Source organism: Eptesicus fuscus, chromosome 1 (genome assembly GCF_027574615.1).
Source record: "Eptesicus fuscus isolate TK198812 chromosome 1, DD_ASM_mEF_20220401, whole genome shotgun sequence".
NCBI lineage: Eukaryota > Metazoa > Chordata > Mammalia > Chiroptera > Vespertilionidae > Eptesicus > Eptesicus fuscus.
Window position 1 is genome coordinate 127,127,344 of NC_072473.1, and position 22,698 is coordinate 127,150,041.

Consider the following 22,698-nt stretch of genomic DNA (forward strand, 5'->3'; position numbering starts at 1 on the left):
GTTCAATAACAATAAAACCTGTTACATTTAACACAAAAACATGTTCGTGAAAAATAACTATATTTTCCAAAATGAAAATAATTTAGTGAGAAGAGTGGCACTGTTTTACATTTTTGCAAATCTCTTCACTGTATTGCTTAATAGAAGGCAGCTGGATTCCCGTATCTGCTTCTGCATTCGATCTGTTGTGCTGTCACATACCATGCAGCCTCTGGAAAACTCCACTCCACATTCTTGAGAAAATGAGAGTAAAGAAGCAAATAACATCTTACCAGTGTCATGGCTTGGGCTTCCTGCCCTACCACCCCCTCCCCACCCCCAGGATCCCCAGACCGCACTGTGAGGACCACTGCTCTGTGGTATATACCTACACTGAGTGGCCAGATTATTATGATCTCTGAACGCATAATCTGGCCACTCAGTATATATATACTGAGTGGCCAGATTTTATATATATATATATACATACATACATACACACACACACACACACATACATATACAGGCTGGCCGGACCCCACCCATGCACAAATTCATGCACCGGGCCTCTAAGTTACATGCCCTTGACCAGAATCGAACCTGGGACCCTTCAGTCCCCAGGCCGACGCTCTATCCAGCGAGCCAAACCAGCTAGGGCTCTCAGCACTCTTGAAACATCACCAACACACCCTCCAGTGCAGCGGTCACCAACCTTTTGGACCTCGGTCCTCGGACCCCTGGTTGTCCTTATCTCTTTACCTCTTTCTCAGTCTCTTTGCCACCTCCTGCTTCTTCGCCCCTGAGTTCCTTGGGGCTCAGTCAAGGATCCTCATCCTTTCTTTGTGCTCTGTTTACCACTAACCTCTCATTTATATGTGAAACCCTGACCACTCTTCTGGGATGTGCTGCTACTGGCTTGACTTCCCCACTGGGCTATCTCAACAGCATGTGGAACTAAACTCTTGGTGCTCCCTGAAAACCTGTCCCTCTTTCCGTCTTACTCACCTTAGTGAATGACCTGGCTCCACATGACCAGAATCCTGGGCGGCATCTTTGATTTCTCCCTTTCTCTCCCACCCCCAAGCCACCACACCAAGCCCTTTCAATTCTAAATATCTCTCAAGTCTGTTTACCTGTCTCCATCTCCACCACCCCACCTTCTTCCACTCACCATCATCTGATTGCAGTAGGGTCCTAATGTTGTCCACCTCCAGTGCAATTCACAGCAGCCAAAGTAACTTAAAAATATATATTTTTATTGATTTCGGAGAGGAAGGGGGAGGGAGAGACAGAAGCATCAATGATGAGAGAGAATCATTGATCAGCTGCCTCCTGCACACCCCACACTGGGGGTCAAGCCTGCAACCTGAGCATGTGCCCCGACTGGAAATTGAACCATGATCTCCCGGTTCATAGGTCGACGCTCAATCACTGAGCCATGCTAGCTGGGTCAAGGTAATTTTTTTAAACATTAACTATACCATGTCAATCGCAAGCTTAAAACCTTTCAGTGTAGTGTATTCAGCATTTTTATCTATAAGAGATACTATTTCATCGTGATTCACTTCACCTATGATACAAACTGAAACAAAAGTTTCATAAAACATACCCTTCCCGGGAAGCCTATGATACACTTTGATATTTTCTATTCTCTTCTCAAAATGATTTAAGTACCTTCTGCAAATTGACCCACATTTAAAAGCACTGTTTGTTGGTTTGTTTTTAAATATATTTTTATTGATTTCAGAGAGGAAGGGAGAAGGAGAGAGATAGAAACATCAATGATGAGAGAGAATCATTGATTGGCTGCCTCCTGCACGCCCCACACTGGGGATTTAGCCCACAACCCGGGCATATGCCCTTGACTGGAATCGAACCCGGGACCCTCCAGTTCACAGGCCGAAGCTCTATCCACTGAGCCAAACCAGCTAGGGCTAAAAGCACTGTTTCAATAGCTTTTGGTTGCTCATAGAATATGACCCCTTCTCCTTTATCATGTCAATAAAGCCCTATGTAAGCTGGCTCCCGCCTACCTCTTCTACCTCATATCCCACCCCTCTTGGCCTCAGCTCACTATGCTCTAGACCAGGCGTCCTCAAACTACGGCCTGCGGGCCACATGTGGGTGTTTTTGCCGTTTTGTTTTTTTTACTTCAAAATAAGATATGTGCAGTGTGCATAGGAATTTGTTCATAGTTGTGTGTTTTTTTAAACTATAGTCCGGCCCTCCAACGGTCTGAGGGAGAGTGAACTGGCCCCCTGTTTAAAAAGTTTGAGGACCCCTGCTCTAGACACTCTGGCCTTCCTACAGTTCCTAAGTATACCGTTCCCCAGGGCCTTCCCACTTGCTGTGTCCTCTGCCTGCAACACTCTTGCCTCCACTCATCATCTGCTAACTCCCACTCCTTCATATCTCAGCTTAACTATCAGTCCTTGTCTGACCCCTCAAATTACCCCCGCCCATGATCTAGTTCCTATCACCTTGTTCTGTCCCTTTATAGCCTTACCAGAGGCCCAGCACACAAAATTCGTGCACGGGTATGGTCCCCAGGCCTGGCCTGTGATCAGGGCCATCTTCCCTGGCTGCTGGCAGCTGGCCCCGCACCCTGCTGCCATCCCCTGTCCCAGTTCGCCATCAGGCAATTGGAGCCTGCCAGCCAGGGGGAGGGACCGAGAGGTTGGCTGCCCACCCACTCACCAGCCCATCCCCCAACACTGGTTGCCCTCTGTGTGTGGGCAACCAGCGGGGTGGGGGCCTTGGCCTGGCGCCGCAGGTGTCCCCCACCACCCTCGCTGGGGGGAGGGACAGAGAGGTTGGCTGGCAGGCCCCAATCAGGCGATCAGGGCCTGCGGGCTCGGGGCAGCTCCTGCATTTGAGAGTCTGCCCCCTGGTGGTCAGCGCATGTCATAGCAACCGGTCGTTCTGTCGTTTGATCCGTTTGCATATTACCCTTTTATTATTTGGGATCACATTTAGTAATTATGCATGTTTATGTGTATTCACTATGTGTGTTTACTTCATGGTCCCTCCAGCACCAGACTGTAAAATGCAAGAGCCAAGTTTGTTCACCACAGTCTTTTTTTTTTTAATATATTTTTATTGATTTCAGAGAGGAAGGGAGAGGGAGAGGGAGACAGAAACAACAATGATGAGAGAGAATCTCCGAGCCCGCAACCCGGGCACATGCCCCTGACCAGAATCGAACCAGGGACCCCGATGCTCTATCCATTGAGCCAAACCAGCCAGGGCTCACCACAGCGTGTGTCTGTATATAATGAACTACACGTGGTTCCTGGCCCATAGTTTGTGCTCAAAAGGCATTCATAAAATGAGTGGTGCCCAGCCAACATGCTTAATGGTTCAGCATCGACCTATGAACCAGAAGGTCATGGTTCAATTCCCGCTCAGGGCACATGGCTGGGTTTCGGACTCCATTCCCAGTGTGGGGCGTGCAGGAGGCAGCCGATCAGTGATTCTCTCTCATCATTGATGTTTCTTTCTCTCTCCCTCTCCCTCTCCCTTCCTCTCTGAAATCAATACAAATATATATTTTTTTAAATGAGTGGAGATCTGAAGAACAAATGAAGTGGAAGAGAGTTTCATGCAGAGGCAACAGCATATGCAAAGACTCAGAGGCTAGAGAGACTAAGACGGTCTAAGAATTTTAGCTTTCACTTGCTTGGAGTCTAGACAGCCTGGCAGGGGCCAGACCATGCAGGGCGCAGCTTAACCTTCCCTGTTGTGGAAGGTAACTTTCCTTTTGAGTCAAAGGGGATTCATTGAAAGGTTCTCCACATCAAAGTGATATGATTTGATTTACCTTTTCAAAATATCAACTGCCTACCATGTAGAGAATAGATTCCAGGGAACAGGCGTGCAATGGGAAGGCAGGGACAGCACTGCGGGTTAGAAATGATGCTGGCCTAACCTCGGGAAGTGGCAGCAGAAAGAAAGAGACTATGGAAATCAATCTGGGAGATATTCAGGAGGTTAAAATGATGAGACTTGCCCTAGCCAGTTTGGCTCAGTGCATAGAGAGTTGGCCTGAGGACTGAAGGGCCCCGGGTCCCATTCCCATCAAGGGCACATACCTCAGTTGCAGGATCCATCCCTGGTCCTGGTCCCGGTCCACGTGCGTGCAGAAGGCAACCAATCGATGTGTCTCTCTCACATCGATGTTTCTCTCTCAGTCTCTCCCCCTCCCTTACACTCTCTCTAAAAAAAATCAATGGAAAAGATATCCTCAGGGAGGATTTAAAAAAGAAAGGTGGGAGTTGGTGATTGCAGCAGATGGAGAAGAGAGAAGAATCAGGGGTATAGCTCAGGTTTGGGCTTTGATTGGGATCAGTCACTAAGGCAAAATACAAAGAAGGACAAACAGGTTGGGTAGAGAATGTGTTGAGTTGGGGAGACGCTAAGATTTGGGGTGTCTCTGAGGTATCAGGTAGAGCTGTCTAGTAACCAGTTGAATGCATAGGTCAAGAGAAATATCTGAGACAAATTATCACATGATCTCACTTATTTGTGGAATCTAATGAACAAAAAGAATTCACCAACAAAATAAGACCCAAAGCAGGGAGGTATAGGACAGACTGACATACCTCAATGTGGGGTTGGGGGGACAAGAAGAGTTAAACCAAAGAACTACTAAATAGGGTGGTGAAGACCTGGGGTGGGTAGGGGCTGGGAGGAGTGGGGGAGGGGAGGAAATGGGAGATATCTGTAATACTATCTCTTTTAAAAAATATATATATATATGTATATATATATATATATAAACAGATATATATATATAAATTGATTTTTTACAGAGAGGAGCGGAGAGGGATAGAGAGTTAGAAACATCGACCAGCCGCCTCCTACACACCCCCTACTGGGGAATGTGCCCGCAACCAAGTTACATGCCCCTGACCGGAATCGAACCTGGGACCCTTCAGTCCGTAGGCTGACGCTCTATCCACTGAGCCAAACCAGTTAGGGCACTATCTCTTCTTTAAAAAGAGAAATATCTGGACTTGGGGCATCAATTTGGGAGTCATCTGCAAAGAGATGGTAATTGAAGCCATGGGGGCCAATGTGAAAGAAGACAAGAATGCTCAAGCCAAAGCCCTAATGAGCACCATCATTTCAAGGGTGGACAAAGAAGATCCTGGAAAGTAAAAAGGAATTACAAAGAAGTAGGAGAAAAATGAGAATGTGGTGTCATGGAAGTGGCTTAAGGAGGAGGGAGTGGTCACCAGGGTCAAATGCTACCAAAAAGTCAGGTAGGATTACCTCTGAAAAGATTGTTGGGACCCAGCCAGTATGTCTCAGTGGTTGAGCATTGACCTATGAACCAGGAGGTCACGGTTCGCTTCCCAGTCAGGGCACATGCCCGGGTTATGGGCTCCATCCCCAGTGTGGGTCATGCAGGAAGCAGTTGGATCAGTAATTAGTAATTCTCTCTCATCATTGACGTTTCTCTCTCTCTCTCTCTCCCTCTCCCTCTCCCTCTCCCTCCCTCTCTGAAATGAATAAAGATACATATTTTTAAAAAGATTCTGTTGGGTTTAGTTATACAGGCCACACAGACCTTGATGAGAGAGCAGTATCAGGCAAGTAGTGGAGGCAGATTGGAGTGGGTTGAAAGATAAGTGGGAAGTGGGAAAATTAAGACAGTTAAGTGTAGGCGACTCTTGAGAAGTTTATAGAAAAGAGAGGGAGGTTGTTGGAGAGGGAGACTTTGTGGTAATTGATTTGTTTAGAGATGGAAGAGACCTGGGTATGTTTAGATACTGATGGGAAGGAGCAAGGGACAGACTCAGTAGGTTTGGTGGCAAAAAGTCAAAAACGTCCTTCTTGGTGACTCTGTGAAGTAGGAGGGGGTCATCTGCTGAGGGTCAGGGGGCTGATGAAGTTGGGTGTGTGAGGAGGGGGAGGTTTGAAATGGCTGCTGTAGAACGGGCGCGAGGGAGAGCTGCCTAGGGACACAGAGTTGTAGGTCAGCATTGAGGGCCTAAGTGGAAGCTAGGGGCCAAGAGTTTCTAGTGGCACAAATTTATGGGGTTGGATGCTTTTCTCCAGCAGTGTTTAGCTGCCTGGGCACAGACATGGAAAAGGCGGATAGTTGGACTGACCCAAGGTTGGGGTGTTGCCAGGCGTATGCGACAATCCTGGGAACTGAGGCTGTTGGCAAGAAAAGGGCGAAGTAAACGACCATGAGGTCCGGTCCTCCGAGCTGAGTGAAGAGTATCAAAGACAAGCCCTTTATGAGCCAAGCCATAGGGAAACTCTGGAACATGTGGCAAAGCTTCTGGAAAAGACATTGAAGGACAAGTGGAGGGAGGAAGACCTGAGATGGGACAGAAAGGCAGATTTGGGGGGTTGAACCAGGAGACTTGCCTGTGTGGGTCCAGGAACGGATGGGGAAGGCAGGGAGAGGGGGAATTTTCAAGTGGGGGGGGGGAGGAGGGACTTGGAGGCGGTCGCAGGGAGAAGTGAGGCGGCCCCCAGCAAGGGGGCGTGGCCAAGAGCCAATCCCAGCGAGGGGGCGGGGCCCGGGTAACTGGGTCCCAGCGCCGCTGTGCCTGCGGCTGCCTCCGACGCTGCTCCCGCCTCCCCACCCCCCTTCCCCGGGCTCCTTCCCGCCCGCCGCCGCGGAGACCCAGGCCGAGGCTGGGGAGGACGGCAGAGCCAGGCCCTGGCCTCTCCCCTGCCCCCGCGGCTGGAGCATCATCCGGACGGATTGGCCGAGGGCGAGCCCCGCAGCCGGAGCGCGAGGCGGACACGCGCGCCCCCCGCCTCCGCCGTCCTCCTCCCCCTCCCTCCCCTCCCCTCCCCGCCCCTCCGCCCCCCAGCCTCCGCTGCGGCGGGAGGAAGAACCCTCTCCGACCAGCCAGGGGAGCCCAGATCGATTCCCATTCGGGGAGAAAGAAGAGACCCCGCTTTCCAACCAGCCCGACTCGCCCCGGGGCCTCGGAAGTGGCTCGCCGCCTGCGGGGGAGCCCCGACCCTCGCCCGGCCGCTGCCGCATAGACAGCGCTCCCCCGCGGGCCCCCGGCCCCGCCGAGCCCACTCCCAGCGCGGGGCCCGGGCCGGCGATGCCAGGCACGGCAGCGGCGGTGGCCGCGGCTGCTGCTGGTACTGCCACCGCTGCCACGGCCGCTGGCCCGGGCCCGGGCTGGGGACTCGAGGCTCCGCAGTGGGGCTGAACCCGCAGCCCCGCCCCCCGAGCCTGAAGCCGCTGCTTTGCCGGGCGCCGGGCCTCCTCAGCCCGCGCCTCCACCCCAGGAGCTGGAGCCAAGCGGGGAGCCCGGGCCCCGCGCCCAGGCCCGGACCATGCATGGCCACCGAGCCCCGGGGGGCGCCGGGCCTTCTGAGCCCGAACACCCGGCTGTGAACCCCCCCGGCGCCGCTCCACCGGCCTGTGCCGATTCGGACCCCGGAGTCTCGGAGCCTGGACCGCCGGCGCTCAGGGACTCGGGCTTGGCTCTCGGCGGAGCCCTGGAGCCCCAGTTTGTCGGACCCTCGGACGCTGGCCTCGGAGCTGCTCCGGGCCCCCGGGTCTTGCCCTGCGGCCCCAGCCCACAGCACCACCGGGCCCTGCGCTTCTCCTACCACCTGGAGGGCTCGCAGCCCCGGCCTGGTGAGTGATCGAGAGAGCATGGGAGCCCGGCCGCGGGCCTGGTGCCGGGAGGGGGTTCTCAGTTCTCGGGCTCTCCAAGCTCCACCTTGGGGCCGGCCCGCTCACCCTAAACCCTTGGAGCCTTCTCAACCTCCAACCCCTTCCCTCCCTCCTAGGCCTTCATCCAGCCCTTTCAGCCTCTGTCTCCAGTCTTTTCTCTGGCCCCTGCGCCCCCTCAACCCCTCCGACCCCCTTCTGTTCCATCGGATGAGGCTAATGGGAGAGGGAGCACTCCAAGAAAAAGGGGCAGGATGGCAAGGCAGCAAGGGGGGGGGGGTTTGGTTGGGGAAGCGGGGTTTGGGGGAACCGGAGGAAAGGAGTCTCCCATTTGCCAAGCGCCTACGTTGTGCCAGGCACCAGGCTGGGTGCTTTACATGGGTTCTCATTTCATCTTCAGGAGCCTCCTGTGAAGGAGGGATCATTAGCCCCATTTCGCAGGGGGAGGCTCAGAGAAGTTTAAGTAACTTGCCCAAGGTCACGCAGCTAGTGCGGGGGCCAGGTTTCCAAACCCGATCGATTTGAGGCCAAAGTCTGTGCTCTTCCTGCTTCCCCCAAACTGAGGTTGGAGACCATGTAAGTAATGCCAAGCCTTCTGCTTATGTGATTTTCTCCTGTGCTGTTAGCAGCTCTGGAGTATGAGTGGAAAAAAAAAAAAAAAAAGGATGGCGGATTGATCCAAGGTTGGGGTTTTGCCAGGTGTGTGTGGCGGGGAGGACAAGGGAAGGAGGGAATGGAAGGTGCTGATGAGAGAGAAAGGTGGACCAGGGGAGCCTGGGGGTCAAGCCGGAGGGGAGGGCTGGAGGGGCTGGTGGGGAGGGAGACAGCAGGAAGGTAAGGGCAGGCATAAGCCAGTTGCACCCAGCTGGAGGGCTGCAAGGCGACAAGATTGTCTGTGAGGAGAAATCGGGATGCTCGAACTTGGCTTTTCGGCAGGGGAGCAGCTCTTGGTCAGGTCACTTAGTGTCTGAGGAGTCCGGCAGGGCCTCCCCATCTGGGGACATCCCCGTGGGAACCTGAGCTTCCAGGCTCCACAGGTCTCTGGGATTGCGACCCAGCACCAGGTAGCAGTAGCGAAGCATCAAAACCCAGGCAAGAGCCCTAGCCGGTTTGGCTCAGCGCAAAGAGCATCAATCTGTGGTCGAAGGGTCCCAGGTTCAATGACGGTCAAGGGCATGTCCCTCGGTTGCAGGCTCCTTCCCCGGCCCCGGGCCCTTCGGGGCGCATGCAGGAGGCAACCAATCCGTGTGTTTCTCTCACATGATGTTTCTGTCTTTCCCTCTCTCTCCACTCTCTCTAAAATCAGTGGGAAAATATCCTCAGGTGAGGATTTAAACAAAACAAAACAAAACAAAAACCAGGCAAGCTGGATCCCTTGCTACTGTTATGACCTTGGGCTAGTCATGGAGCCTCTGGTATTTTTGCAGGGGCTCCCTGGGCGTGGGCAAGAGATATCCAGCTGACAATGGCCTTGAGCCCCCTCCCCTACATCTGGCTCCTGCCACTTTCCAAACTCCCCCGATCCACTGGGTGGGGCAGGCTCCTCAGCCACTTGACTGCAGCGCCTTCTTTCAGATCCCAAAACGGGCCACAAGCACCCCCCACCTCAGGACCTTTGCATCTGCTTTGTCCTCTGCCTGGCAGCTCTCCCCCCTGCTTTCCACCTGGCTTGTTCCTCATCTTTCAGGTCTCAGCTCAGATGTCACCTCCTCCGAGAGACCTTCCCTGACCACTTAGGTAGGGCCACCTGTGAGTCTCCATGGCAGGTGCCAGCGCACTCCCGTCCCGGTACTCATCACAGTCCGCAGTGATCTCATTGTACGTGGCTACTTGTGTCTGGCCCGGCTCCCTCCACTAGAATGTGCCTTCCCGTGAGGGCAAGGGGATCGGATCTGTTTGGTTCACATTGTATCCCCAAGACTAGTGCAGTGCCCGGCACACAGTAGGCGCTCAAGAAATCCTTGCTGAACAAATGACTGAACAAATTCCAAGGGAGCACACGGAAGACCCTCAGTAACTATTGTCTAAGACCACGGTCGGCAAACTGTGGCTCGCGAGCCACATGCGGCTATTCGGCCCCTTGAGTGTGGCTCTTCCACAAAATACCACGGCCTGGGCGAGTCTATTTTGAAGAAGTGGCGTTAGAAGAAGTTTAAGTTAAAAACATTTGGCTCTCAAAAGAAATTTCAGTCGTTGTCCTGTTGATATTTGGCTCTGTGGACTAATGAGTTTGCCGACCACTGGTCTAAGAGAAGGACAACCGAATTCCTGCCCGCCAGATGCGCTTGGTCTGCTAGTCAGTAGCTGGGCAGCGCCTCGAACACTCGTCCCTGGCCTCTGATCAATACACAGTGGAGATTCCGAGTCGCCTCCCCCCTCCACCAGTCCTTCCAAATTACCCATCACGATACCCACCCTGAACTGCCCCCTTCCTCCCCGCAAAAGTTTCCAGGATCCTTTTCCCAGTGAAGTCCCTGCCTCTGTCATTGGTGGGTGTCTTTTTTGAACCCCGAGCTGAGGATTGGGATTCAGAAGGGTGTCAGGGAAGGACCTGGCCTCCCAGCCAACCATCCATAACCGACTGGCTGTGTGGCCCCGGGTGAGTGACTTCCCTTGTCTGAGCCTCCGTTTCTTCATGTGGAGAATGCCATGAGGCATCTAGGAGGTACTGGTGGCAAGGCCTGCAGAATGAAATATTTTTTTAAAAAAATAAGAGGAAAACCTGAAGAGGAGGCGGAGGAGGCATTACTCAGGCCCTGGCAAGGCGGGTGCTGGGCCATGTGATTCACAGCAGCATGAGGCGTGAGGGGCCCGCCTCCTCCACTGCCCAGCCGGCTCAGGGGTAGGCACAAATGACTTGCTTCTCTCTGCACAGTCCTCGCCTCTAATTGGCCCAGAGAGGACAGGGTTGGTGACTGTCAGGGGTGTGTGTGTGTGTGTGTGTATGTGTGAAAAGCGTGTGGGGGAGAGAGTCCTGAGCTTCAATTAAAGTGTTGAAACATTTTGGTCCACATGTTAAGACTTCTGTGTGCCTGCCACCTTCCTCTCTCAGAAGGCTGAGGCCTTTATTGAATCGCCATCCTCAGGATCCAGTGGCCCATTCTGGGCAGAGGGGGTTTTGAAGAATATTGGTATCATCCGTGTCAGCGGTCGGCAAACCGCGGCTCGCGAGCCACATGCGGCTCTTTGGCCCCTTGGGTGTTCTAACGCCACTTCTTTCAAAATAGACTCGCCCAGGCCGAAAACCGACTTCTGCGCGTGGGCCACGAAGTTTCCATCGCACTGTATTTTTGTGGAAGAGCCACGCTCAAGGGGCCAAAGAGCCGCATGTGGCTCGCGAGCCGCGGCCGAGCCGCGGTTTGCCGACCCGCTGATCCGTGCGAAGCGTCTTCAATTGCTTCGAAGTGCTTTCTCTTTTAGTTATTCTGGTTCCTGGTAGGGGGTGGGGCCATTGTGTGTGTCTCCCATTTCCCAGATTGATAAAACCTGTGGCCTCCGCAGGGCGATGCCAGAGAGGGCTTTGAGAGAGGCCGAAAGGAGTTCCCAGGTGTAGGATTGATTGCTCATAGCGGTTTTGGGGGAAAACCTACCCCATTTCTCAGGCCTAGAATATTCTTCCAGGTGCTGGGTATGGGGGGGGGCGGCCCTTGGGGCCTGACTCTCCCTCGGTGGAAAGAGTTGTACCTGATGATTTTTCCTGGCTAGTGCAAGGACTGAGCCAGTTGCAGGGGCAGCAAGTGGAGCTGGCTCTCTTGGATTTGGAGCCTGGGGCACCCTCAGAGACCCTAGGACTTAGGATTGGAACGGGGAAGGCTCTAGATCCCTTTCCTGGATCTCCCAAACTGGGTGAGCGTCAGAATCCCTTGTGGACTTTGAAAAAAATCAATGTGATTCCCAGACTCCACCCCAGAGCTCCGGAATCCTGGGGTTGCAACCCAGGAATGTATTTTCAAAACGCCTTAAGTCGGTGGTCGGCAAACTGCGGCTCGCGAGCCACATGCGGCTCTTGGGCCCCTTGAGTTTTTAGCAAAGGCCAGCTGAGGAGGACCCTAATGAAGTTAATAACAATGTACCTGCCTATATAGTTGAAGTTTAAAAAATGTGGCTCTCCAAAGAAATGTCCACCGTTGTCCTGATGATATTTGGCTCTGTGGACGAATGAGTTTGCCGATCACTGCCTTCAGTGATTCTGATACCCAGCCTGGAATAGGAACCACTGGGCAAGCCCGTTTCCCAGGTGGAACATGGAAGCCCAGAGAGGCAGTTTACCACGGTCCTACAGTGAGTCAGCATCATTAGCAGTTTACCACGGTCCTACAGTGAGTCAGCATCATTAGGACCAGGAGAATGCGTCGGGCTTTCCTCTGAGGTCCTCTCCCTGGCGCCCCTGTGGGCCTCACTCACTCCTCCCAACCCCAAAAGAAGGCATGGACCCTGGCTGGTGTGGCTGAGTTAATGGAGCATCGTCCTGTGCGCCGAAAGGTCGCCGGTGTGATTCTAGGTCAGGGCACATGCCCAGGTTGTGGGTTCGATCCCTGGTCAGGGTGCATACCAGAGAGGCAAACCGTCCATGATCAATGTTTCTCTCACCTCGGTGTTTCTCTCTCTCTCTCTCTCCCCGCCCCTCTCTCTTTCAAAATCAATCAAAACGTCTTCTCAATACAAGGAGGCATAAGATCGAAGTCACAAAACTCGAGTCAACCCCTCACCCGCATACACCCAAACACTGGCTGCCTCGGTTTACCCTCTATGCCCAGCTCTCATGAATGCCTACCATTTGGCAGTTCAAGCTGGAAGGCACTTGCAGTTCTGGGACTCTGGGCATTCCGCAGCGCCCAGCACAGGGCCGGGTCCTAAGGAAAGGCTCTGGAGAGCAGCATGGAGGGCGTTTAGGTAGGACGTTCAGTGGGAGCAAAGGCACTGAGACATGGGGCATCCTGGGCCCCCGGGGCTAGTACTGAGAGGAGCGGAGAGATAAAGCCGGCAAAGGGACTTTATGCTGAGGGCAAGAGGGGACCCTGGAGAGTTTACCAAGCAAGGGACTGATGCATGTGCAGAGCTGGTATGTGTGTGTGTGTGTGGGGGGGGGGTATTGTGCAAGAGTGGGAGCAGGGAGACAAGCAGGTGGGGTTTGCAGTCATCCCAGGAGGAGGTGATGGTAGCTTCGGTTTGAGCAGTGGCAGGCGAGGAGGGTAAGATCTGAGAGGTGCTAACATGGGCAGGCCCTGGTGATGGCTTGGGAATAGAGGCTGAGGAAGAGGGAGACGTCAGAATCCTCTGGTGGGTGGTGATGGAACCATCTAGAAGTAGGTGCAGGTTTGGGGGGAAGACCTGAGTTGTGTTTGAGATGTGTTTGAGTCCGAGAAGCCTGGAGGGGCATCCAGGTGGAGGTGGCCAGTAGGGTTGGGAAGCTCAGAAGAGAGATGTTGGCCAGAGATAGTTGAGCCTTCTCACCGCCAGCGCTTACCCCGGACCACACAACTGCTCATGGCTCTGGGGGCCAGTCCCAGCCTTGAAGACGGATAGTGGGGTGGCAGTCACACTTGCTTGGGTAGATCATGCACTACCTGCCCAGACTTTGCTTTGGACATGCCTGTAGGGGGCCGTTTTTAGAGCATATTTGCATAAAGCAAAGACCATTTCGTAGACACCCAGGGCAGTGGCTACTGCCAAGAACTGAGGGGTACTCCTGAATTCCTGTGGCTCTGTAGGGGTTCTCTCTGTGGAGGGCATTCTGAGAGGCATAGACGGAGGCTGCTTTTGGTAAGGAGACGAGGGGACTCATCACAGGAGGGGGTGGGCTCTGCTGGGATTTTTGGAGAGCCGCAGTTGGAGATTCCAGGGGGGTGTCTTGAGAAAAGACCATCAGCCGGGGCCTTAAACACACACAACAGAATGGAAAGCCTCTGGGTAGCTGGGAGAAGGACTTCCCCGGACCAGACTAAGAGAATTGAAGTTTCCAAGTTGCAGGTGGTTGGGGCCCCCATTCCTCCGCCCCTTCAGGTGCCTCTGTCCCCAGGGCGGGACCCAGCTGGTGCTACCTGCTGCCTCCAGGGGGAGTGGCAGCTAACAGTCCCCCAGATGGGGACTCACACCGGGCCTTTCTGGGGGCCGGGCAGCTAAATGCCTTAGGCAGATGTGGAGCTGGCCAGACGCGGGCTGGGTGGGGCTAAGACCTGTCTGGAATGGGGGCAGGAAGCGCAATCTGCCACTGGCCTGCCCTTCAGAGCTCAGTTCCCGCATCTGGAGAGAGCAGGTACCCTTGGGGCAGTGAGCCCAGCCGCTCCCGTCTCCCATACCCAGTTCCTTGGACCCAGAAGGTATCACACCTCCAAAAGGTGCCTCAAAACGCACAGGGCTGGAGACAGGGCTGCAGGGCAGCAGCGGAAAAAAACCTCAGCACTCATGGCTCTGCCATGGATTCACTGTGCCCCCAGGCATCCCTTCTCCCCTCGGGGCCTTAGTTTCCCCATTTGTAAGCCTGTGGACCCGGTCATCGGCTCTGATTGGGGTAATAGTGTATACACACTTGGGGAGTGGTTGAGCAAGAGCGACAGGGGAGCCAGGAGGGCATGTCTTCATTGAACAAGCGTTTATTGAGCACCTACTATTTGCTGGGTCCTGGGAGAGGTCATGGATGGGCCACGAGGCAGGCGTGGATCCCTGTCCTGGTGGAGCTCCTTTCTAGCAGGGACACAGACACCACAACTGATGGCAAGCGCGAACGCTGCCGGAGGAACGGATGAGGAGGGGGCGGGCCAGGAAACAGGACACTTGTATGAGACCCGAAGGGAAAGTAGGGGTCCAGAGGTAAGGAGAAGCAGCGACTGCCGCTCGCTGGGGCCACGGGAGCCACATGTGCCAAAGCCCCAGGCGGAAGAGAGCACTTTCGAGGAACAGACAAGAGGCCATTGTGACTGGCGGGTGGGGGGGGGGAATGTTCCTGAGCTGGGCCTTACTGGTCCCCAAGCGCAGGAGTTTGGAGTTCACCCTGGGAAAGGGAGTGGGGCTGCAGGAATCGGAGGGGACCCGTTTTCACAAACTGGCCGTGGTGTTGAGTGCCTTGTGGCTGGGGGGGGGGGGGGGGGGGGGGCTAAGGATGGAAGGGAAAAGGGAGTTAGGCTGGAGTGAAAGAAGATGTATGGGTTGTAGAGTGATGTGAAGTGCCGTCTGCAGGGTTGGGGGCTGGCTGGATGTATGAGCAGAGGGAGAGGGAGGAGCGATGGAGAAAGCCGGCCTGTAGCTTGGGGAGCTGGGTGGATGGAGGTGCCCTCCCAGGATGGGGCAGGCAGGCAGGAAGAAAAGCCACCCAGGGGCTGGGGCAGGGGTGTGGGGCAGGGTGCAGAGCCTGCCGAGCCTGGAGATGGGCGTTTAGGTGTGGGTGCCCAGTGGGCATCAGCTGTGCCCCTCGGGGCCCCAGCGTCAGGCGGTGAGGGGCACAGGTGTGTGGCCGAGGCCCAGACAGGGAGCTGCAGGTTCCGCCTGCTGCTGCTGCTGGAAGCTTCTAGCCATCGGGGCGCTTCCCGGTGGCCCGTGCACGGAAGGGGTTAAGTCCTGGACGGAAGGCGTGTGGAGAAAGCGGGAAAGGCAGGACTGGCAGGGCTGGCCCCAAGGAGCCGCAGCTGGCATGGGCGTCCTTCCGCCCCGGCCGGCCTGCTGGGCCCGCGCCGCCGCCCACGCCGCCGCCGCCGGCTCCTTCGCCTCCACCTCCACCTTCCCTGCTCCCCCTCCAGCTCCGCCGGCTCCCCGAGGCGGGGCCTCCGCCTAATGCATTCCAGGTGTGGACCCGGCCCCTCCCCCACCCGGGCAGCCGGGAGGGGGCAGGGACGGTGTGGGTCTCACTGTGCATCTCGTAGGGGGCTCCAGCCTACACACCCCGCAGCCTGCTGTCCCGGGAGAGTCCCTTCCGAGATCTCTGTGTGCGCCCCGTGGGTCTGGCAGGGTCAGGCAGTGGGGAGAGCCCGCCCCCCCAGATCCGGCCCTGCCACTTTCTTTCTAGCTTCATGGGACATCACCTCTCTGAGCCTCGTCTAGAAAATGGGGTGATCATCCCCACCACCTGGGTGTTGTAAGGATTGAATGCCACAGGGAAAGCCCCGCCTGCCCTTTCTGTCCCTGCCCCTTGGCTTCTGGGCCTGCACCTCACTGTCCCCGTCTCCCTCCGACTTGCCCCGGTGATGCCTGTCTCCCTCTCTAGCTGTCCGCGTCTCTGCGTCTCTAGTTTTCCCGTCTTCTCCCTCCTTGTCTTTGTCCCAGTCTTTCGCCTTCATCATCTCTCTTTCGCCAACTCTCAATTCCGACCAGGCCTCTGATGACAGGGGAAGGGGGTGGGGGGGAAATGGGTGGGGTCCCTGGGGTCACACACAGCTGGGGTCACAGGGGCCATCCCCCAGTGGCTTTGTCCTCACTGGGAGGGAAATCCCAGCCAGCGTGGCAGCCCCGGCACCGGGTAATTACTGCCCCCAGTGCTCCCAGCTGCAGCTCCACTCCCTTCCCTTCCTGTCCTCTGAAGTCCCCAGCCCCTCCCGGGGGTGGGGCAACCACCCCCATGCCGCTCTGGCCTTAGGTCCAGAGACACTGGGAGGAGGTAGCCAGGCCCTCACAGCAATCAAGGAACTGGAAGCGGGAAGGGCTGCCTGTATTCCCATGTGGTTGTGGTGTGTGCGTGTGCGCGCGCGCATGTGCCTGGCGGCCTGGCCGTTCTGTCCCTGCGGGTCTGTGTTTTGTGCGTCTTAATGTTCTCGTTTCCGTTTGCCCCCGTGTGTGTTCCAGCGTGTGTCTGTATATCCATGTGTCTCTCTGAGTCTGTAATATGTTGTATGTTGCTGTGTGCCTGGGTGTGTGTGTCATCTTGGCTCTGTCTAAGCCCCTGGGGGTGTCTAGATGTGTCTGCATGTGGGTGTCTGGATGTAGATCTTGTGTGTGTGTGCGCATGTGCACGTGGGGTGTTTCTGTGCTGTTGTCCATCTCCGTATGCCTCCTAGTACCTTAGTGGTGCTGGCTGATGTGGGGGGGGGGGGGGCGGGCAGGAGCCTTTTGGCCTTTCCTGACCCTTTCTCTTGCTCTGGAACCTTCTTGGAAACCCAGCTTCTCTGTTCACTGTGCCCTCAACCACACTCTTCACCTCCCCACCGCTAGTATTCGCACCTTTGCTCACTTTTCTCCCCTTGCCTGCACCACCATGCTCAGTCCGGCTCTACCTGTAAAAACACACCCATCCTGGACAGCTGAGCTCAAAACCCGCCTCCTTTAGAAAGCCCCTCCCCCCAGTGTGATTTCTTTCCCAACTCAGCAGACATTGACTGAGGGTGTGGTGTGCTCTGTGGCTCTGGACAAAGGCACACTTGGGATCAAGTCCCAGCTCAACCACTTCTAGCTGTTTATCCTCAGGCAGGTTTTTTTTTTTTTGCTTCTCTGTGCCTTGGTTTCCCCATCTGTAACATGGAGTCAATGGGCTTGTTAGGAGGGTGCCACACAGGAAAGCACAATGCCTGGCCCGGAGTAGGTGTGCATCAGACAGTTGTATCCCCATACCTTATATCCTCCACTAAAAAGTGAACACCTTCAGCCCTAGCCAGTTTGGCTCAGTGGATAGAGCATCAGCCTGCGGACTGAGGGGTCCCGGGTTCAATTCCGGTCAGGGCACATACCCGGGTAGCAGGCTCCATCCCCAGTGTGGGGCGTGCAGGAGGCAGCCGATCAATGGTTCTCTCTCATCATTGATGTTTCTATCTCTCTCTCTCCCTCTCTGAAATCAATACAGATATATATATATATTTAAAAAGTGAACACCTTCAGTTCCAGAGAGTTCTGAAAGTTCCTCCTGCTCTCTTCTCCAGGTGTCCTGCCCAGGGCAGAACGTGAACTGGACCAGACAGAACAAAAGGCAGATTCTAGTTCAGGGAACTGCTGACAAGTATTGCGTGAGCCAGCACTCTGAGCCTCCTCGGGTCCAGAGGAGACTGGGCCTTCCAGTGGCCGGAAGAGGGGACCCCCAAGGCTGCCACCCAAGAGCCACAGCACATAAGATAGAGCAGGAGAGAAACAGCAGAAATGGAGGGGGCTTTAAGGACCATCTAACTGAGGTCTTGCAAAGTGGTGGCCCGCAAGTGGAATTTGACTCCCAAGTTTCATTTGGCCTAGTCACTGTTTTGAAAATTGGGCTATTTCACATAAAAGTCTGGATTTCTGATTCTCTCAAAATATTTTAAGATCTGAAGATAAATACAGGGCCCCATTAATTCAATGCAGCAAGTAAATGCATGGAAGGAGGAACTGCGGTTCCTATTTTAGGAGAGGCATGTGCTGTCCAGTTTACCCCAGTCCTCACCATGCCCTATTGCCCTACAGCATTTGATAGAGATGGCCTCACTTTACACAAAGGTCCACACTGGACAGAAACATCCTTCACTTTTAAGAAGATGTCTCACTTTGCTAAGAAATTTCCTCCATTTTACAGAAGAGTCTTCTACTTTGTCAGAGTCTTTCACTTATAGACAGGCCATCCATTTTACACAAGGGTCTTTTTTAAAAATATGTTTTTATTGATTTTTCAGAGAGAGGGAGAGGGATAAAAACATCAATGAGAGAGAAACATCATCCATTGACCGCCTCCTGCACGCCCCCTACTGGGGATCCATCCCACAGCAACTCGGGCCTGTGCCCTGACTGGGAATCAAACTGTGACCTCCTGGTTCATGGATCGATGCTCAACCACTGAGCAACACGGGCCAGGCTACACCAGGGTCTTCATAGAACTCTTCCTCACTTTGTAGAATGCCCTTCCACTTTGAGGAACGATGCCTCCATTTTCTAGAAACTTCTTCCCTTCACAGAAGGGACCTTCTTTTGATCAAAGAGACTGCGTTTTAAAGAAAATGTCTCCATTTTATAGGCGGGATCACTCGGGGAAGCTCCTTATTCAACGGCTCCCATTTCCCAAAGGTGCCTTCACTCTGAGGAAGGTGCCCCCGTTTTTATGCAGTCTTTTTAAAAATATCTTTTTTATTGATTTTTACAGAGAGGAAGGGAGAGGGATAGAGAGTTAGAAACATCGATGAGGGAGAAACATCGACCAGCTGCCTCCTGCACACCCCCTACTGGGGATGTGCCTGCCACCAAGGTACATGCCTCTGACCGGAATCGAACCTGGGACCCTTGAGTCCGCAGGCCGACGCCCTGTCCACTGAGCCAAACCGGTTTCGGCTATGCAGAGTCTTTGTGTTTCAGAAGACCCGTCTGCTTCAGGGAAGAAACCTTCCAGCTACCCCCCCCCCCCACACCACACACACACACACACACACACACACACACAGCTCACACTTGACAGAGCTTTGTGATTGAACTTTCAGAGGACATCTGCCAGGCCCAGCGAGGCTGGGTGCAGTCTGGCCACACAGGTGGAGTGGATGTCATGTGCAAAGGGCCGGTGGGAAGAGGTGGGAGCGCGCTGCCTCTATCCTGCTTTTTTCTCAAACTGGGAGACTCCTCTGCCCCACATGGAGCTGACTTCCCAAAACGCACTTTCTTATTTACTGCTGTTCTTCCTTCTCCACTCCCTCTGTTCCCTCTCCCCCACCCCACCCCAGGAATTCCAGCAGTCCCAGGGGCCTACCTCTCAGCCTGGAGAGGCCAAGATCTGGGCGTGCATTGGGGATCAGGAGGCCTGAGCGCTGGGGCCGCCTTCATCCCACTCTAGGATCTCACCAGTTCCTCACATCGCACATCTCAACATTTTGCAAATGGGGACATTGGGGTCCAGGGCTGTGAAGTGACTCCCCAGGTCACCAGGGAGTTTAATGGCCTGGCCAAGGTCCAGTCCGAGGCCCTATTAGCTGCGTTGAGATTAAGCCAAGGCTACAGCTGGGAAAGGGAGTGGGGGTGCTTCTGGCCAGGGAGGGGGAACGCTGGGAGCTGAAGTTCCCCGAAAGAGATGAGGAGAGTCCAGCCCGTGTGGCTCAGTGGTTGAGTGTTGACCTAGGAACCAGGAGGTCACGCCTCGATTCCCAGTCAGGGCACATGCCCGGATTGCCAGCTCGATCCCCAGTAGGGGGCGTGCAGGAGGCAGCCGATCAATGATTCTCTCTCATCATTGATGTTTCTATCTCTCCCTCTCCCTTCTTCTCTGAAATCAATAAAAATGTATTTGAGCCCTGGCCAGTTTGGCTCAGTGGATAGAGCATTGGCCCACAGGCTGAAGGGTCCTGGTCCTGGGTTTGATTCCGGTCAAGGGCACGCACCTCGGTTGCAGGCTCCATCCGGGCCCTGGTCCAGGCGCGTGCGGGAGGCAACCAATTGATGTGTCTCTCTCACAACGATATGTCTCTCTGTCTCTCCCCCTCCTTTTTTCTCTCCCTGTTTCCCTTGGGAATGGGCAGCCGAGGAGTCCTGGTCCTCAAACTCAGCTGGGGGGCAGACCTGCTCTGCCTGTATGCCCAGCAGCATGTGCTCAGGGCACCTACCAAGCCTGGACTTGCAGCAACCAGAGACAATTTTTGGAATGATTTTGCTATTTCCATAACAATAAGGTGTCATGGGAAAATTCAGACTTCTGTTTTAACACTTACTTACAAGCCGTGGTTTACAGCTTGAGTGGAATTTGAATGGAGTTGGGGATGGAGCGCCACAGTCTTTTCATTGCCACCTGCCTCTAGTGGGAATCCAGCCTGATCTGAGGAACTGCCAGTGGAGAGTGGGGCTGGATTCCGAATCCGAATCCGAATCCGAATCCATCTCTGGCTGGTTTGCTTGTGTTTGCAGTGTCTCCTGCTCCATAGCTTTGTGCAGTTTCGTGTCTGTGATGTGCAGTTCTGTTGGCTTTTTAAAAATATATGTTTTATTGATTTTCAGAAAGAGAGGGATAGAGAGAGAAACATCGATGAGAGAGAAGCATCATGATTGGCTGCCTCCGGCACACGTCCCTACTGGGGATGGAGCCTGAAACCCCGGGCATGTGCCCTGACCGGGAATCGAACTGGCAACACTCAACCACTGAGCCACACTAGGTGGGCAGTTCTGTTGGCTGTTAAGCCCAATACACCCGCATTGCTCCGTGGGTGGGGGACACTATGCCCTTTCCCTTCATTGTCTCACGGACTCCCCAAACCAGGGAGTTGTGGTTATTATCCTGTTTTTCCAATGATGAAACTGAGGCTCCGATAGCTGGCGAGGCTTGCTTAGGGTCACACAGCGAGTAAAGGGGGGTGTCGGGATTTAACTGCCACGTGAACTCTGAACCAGCTGTTCCTAATGAAGGTGTTGTGACACCTAACCCATGCCGTGCACTTGGCAAGTGTGGTCACACCACCCTTCTCCGGAATCGCCAAGTACCACAGGTTCCTAATATTGACTTTGGTTTTTATTTTTATTTTTTTTAAATATACTTTATTGATATTTTTACAGAGAGGAAGGGAGAGGGAAAGAGAGTTAGAAACATCGATGAGAGAGACACATCAATCAGCTGCCTCCTGCACACCTCCTACTGGGGATGTGCCCGCAACCAAGGTACATGCCCTTGACCGGAATCGAACCTGGGACCCTTCAGTCCGCAGGCCAACGCTCTATCCACTGAGCCAAACCGGTTTCGGCAAGTTTTTAGTATAAGGAGGCATGAGCCATGCTTCCACTCCGAAATTATTCATTGTTTTTCTGAAATTCAAATACAGCTGGGCAGCCTGTATTTTATCTGGCCACCCTGTGGCTGGCCTCTCCCTCCCCAGTCCCGACTGGCTGACTCCCTTGCACTTCCTGAGCCGCACTGGGCTCCTCCTGAATGAGAGTCTCTTGTCTTTGAGATCCGGATCCTCCCCGAAGGTCAGGGTCAAGACTGCCCTCCGGCCTGTCCGCCTGTCCGGGTGCAAACCCCCACCTCCGCCCCGCAGCAGCGGCAGGGCAGTGCATAGCGGCAGCGTGGCTGTGTGTGTGTGTGTGTGTGTGTGTGTATGTGTGTGTGTGTGCATGCAGCCAAGCCTGCCACACACGGACATGTGAACAGCTCTGAGGTTCTCACTAGGTCTTGAGGACGGTGCACACCACCGTGGGGCTGGGTGCATTTTCACAGAGAGCCATGAGGTTTGGGGGTGTGACTTAGAGTGGGGGTGCCTTTTTGATCTCTGCTTCAAGGGGCACTGGGGACTCTGGGGAGCCCAGGGGCGGAGGGGCCAGTGCTGGTTGAGGACCGAGTCAGGGGTGTAGATGTGCTTACATGTGTGGGAGAGAATGTTGTGGATTATTTAAAAAAACAGGCCAGCCCTAACCGGTTTGGCTCAGTGGATAGAGCGTCGGCCTGTGGACTCAAGGGTCCCAGGTTCGATTCCGGTCAAGGGCATGTACCTTGGTTGCGGGCACATCCCCAGTAGGGGGTGTGCGGGAGGCAGCTGATCGATGTGTCTCTCTCATCGATGTTTCTAACTCTCTACCCCTCTCCCTTCCTCTCTGTAAAAAATCAATAAAAAAACAAACAAACAAAACAAAACAAAAACAGACCAGTGCTAGCTGGTTTGGCTCCGTGGATAGAGCGTGGGACTGCAGACTGAAGGGTCCCGGGTTCGAGTCTAGTCAAGGGCACGTACCTGGGTTGCAGGCTTGATCCCTAGCCCTAGTCAGAGCGACCAATCACTGTGTCTCTCTCACATGGATGTTTGTCTTTCTGTCTCTCCCCCTCCCTCCCACTCTCTCAATGGAAAAATATCCTCGGGTGAGGAATCACAACAACAACAACACTTCTTTTTTGAATAAAATAAAATAAAATGGAAGACAGAAAGGGGAAGAAAAGTACAAAAACAGGCCAGAGAAAAGCAGTGCAGGCCGGAGCTGGGCGGGGAGGGGATGGGGCAGTGGGCAGGGCTGTGGTATCTCGGAAGGGGAGGGCCTCGAGGGAGCTCCCATAAGCACGGATGGGATTTTTATATCCTCCAGTTCCGTGTCCACCAGGCTCAGAGCAGAGCTCAGAAATATGTAGGGGATTAAATGAACCCAGGGGAAGCCAGAAAGCCCAGCGGGTCATGAGGGGCCGCCGAGGCCTAGCTGAGCAGTTCCTGTTTGCCCCACGGGAGCCACAG

General features: G+C 54.4%; 1 protein-coding gene across 1 annotated transcript in view; it reads left to right on the forward strand.

Annotated features, from left to right (window-relative positions):
- Positions 1-7,128: 7,128 nt before the first annotated feature.
- The window catches only part of FGD1 (FYVE, RhoGEF and PH domain containing 1), a 40,784-nt gene continuing 25,214 nt past the window's right edge, over positions 7,129-22,698 (forward strand). The window contains exon 1 of the mRNA XM_008158297.3: positions 7,129-7,603. Coding sequence (XP_008156519.2) covers positions 7,297-7,603 — 307 coding nt within the window. The 5' untranslated portion in view covers positions 7,129-7,296. The remainder of the gene's footprint in view (positions 7,604-22,698) is intronic.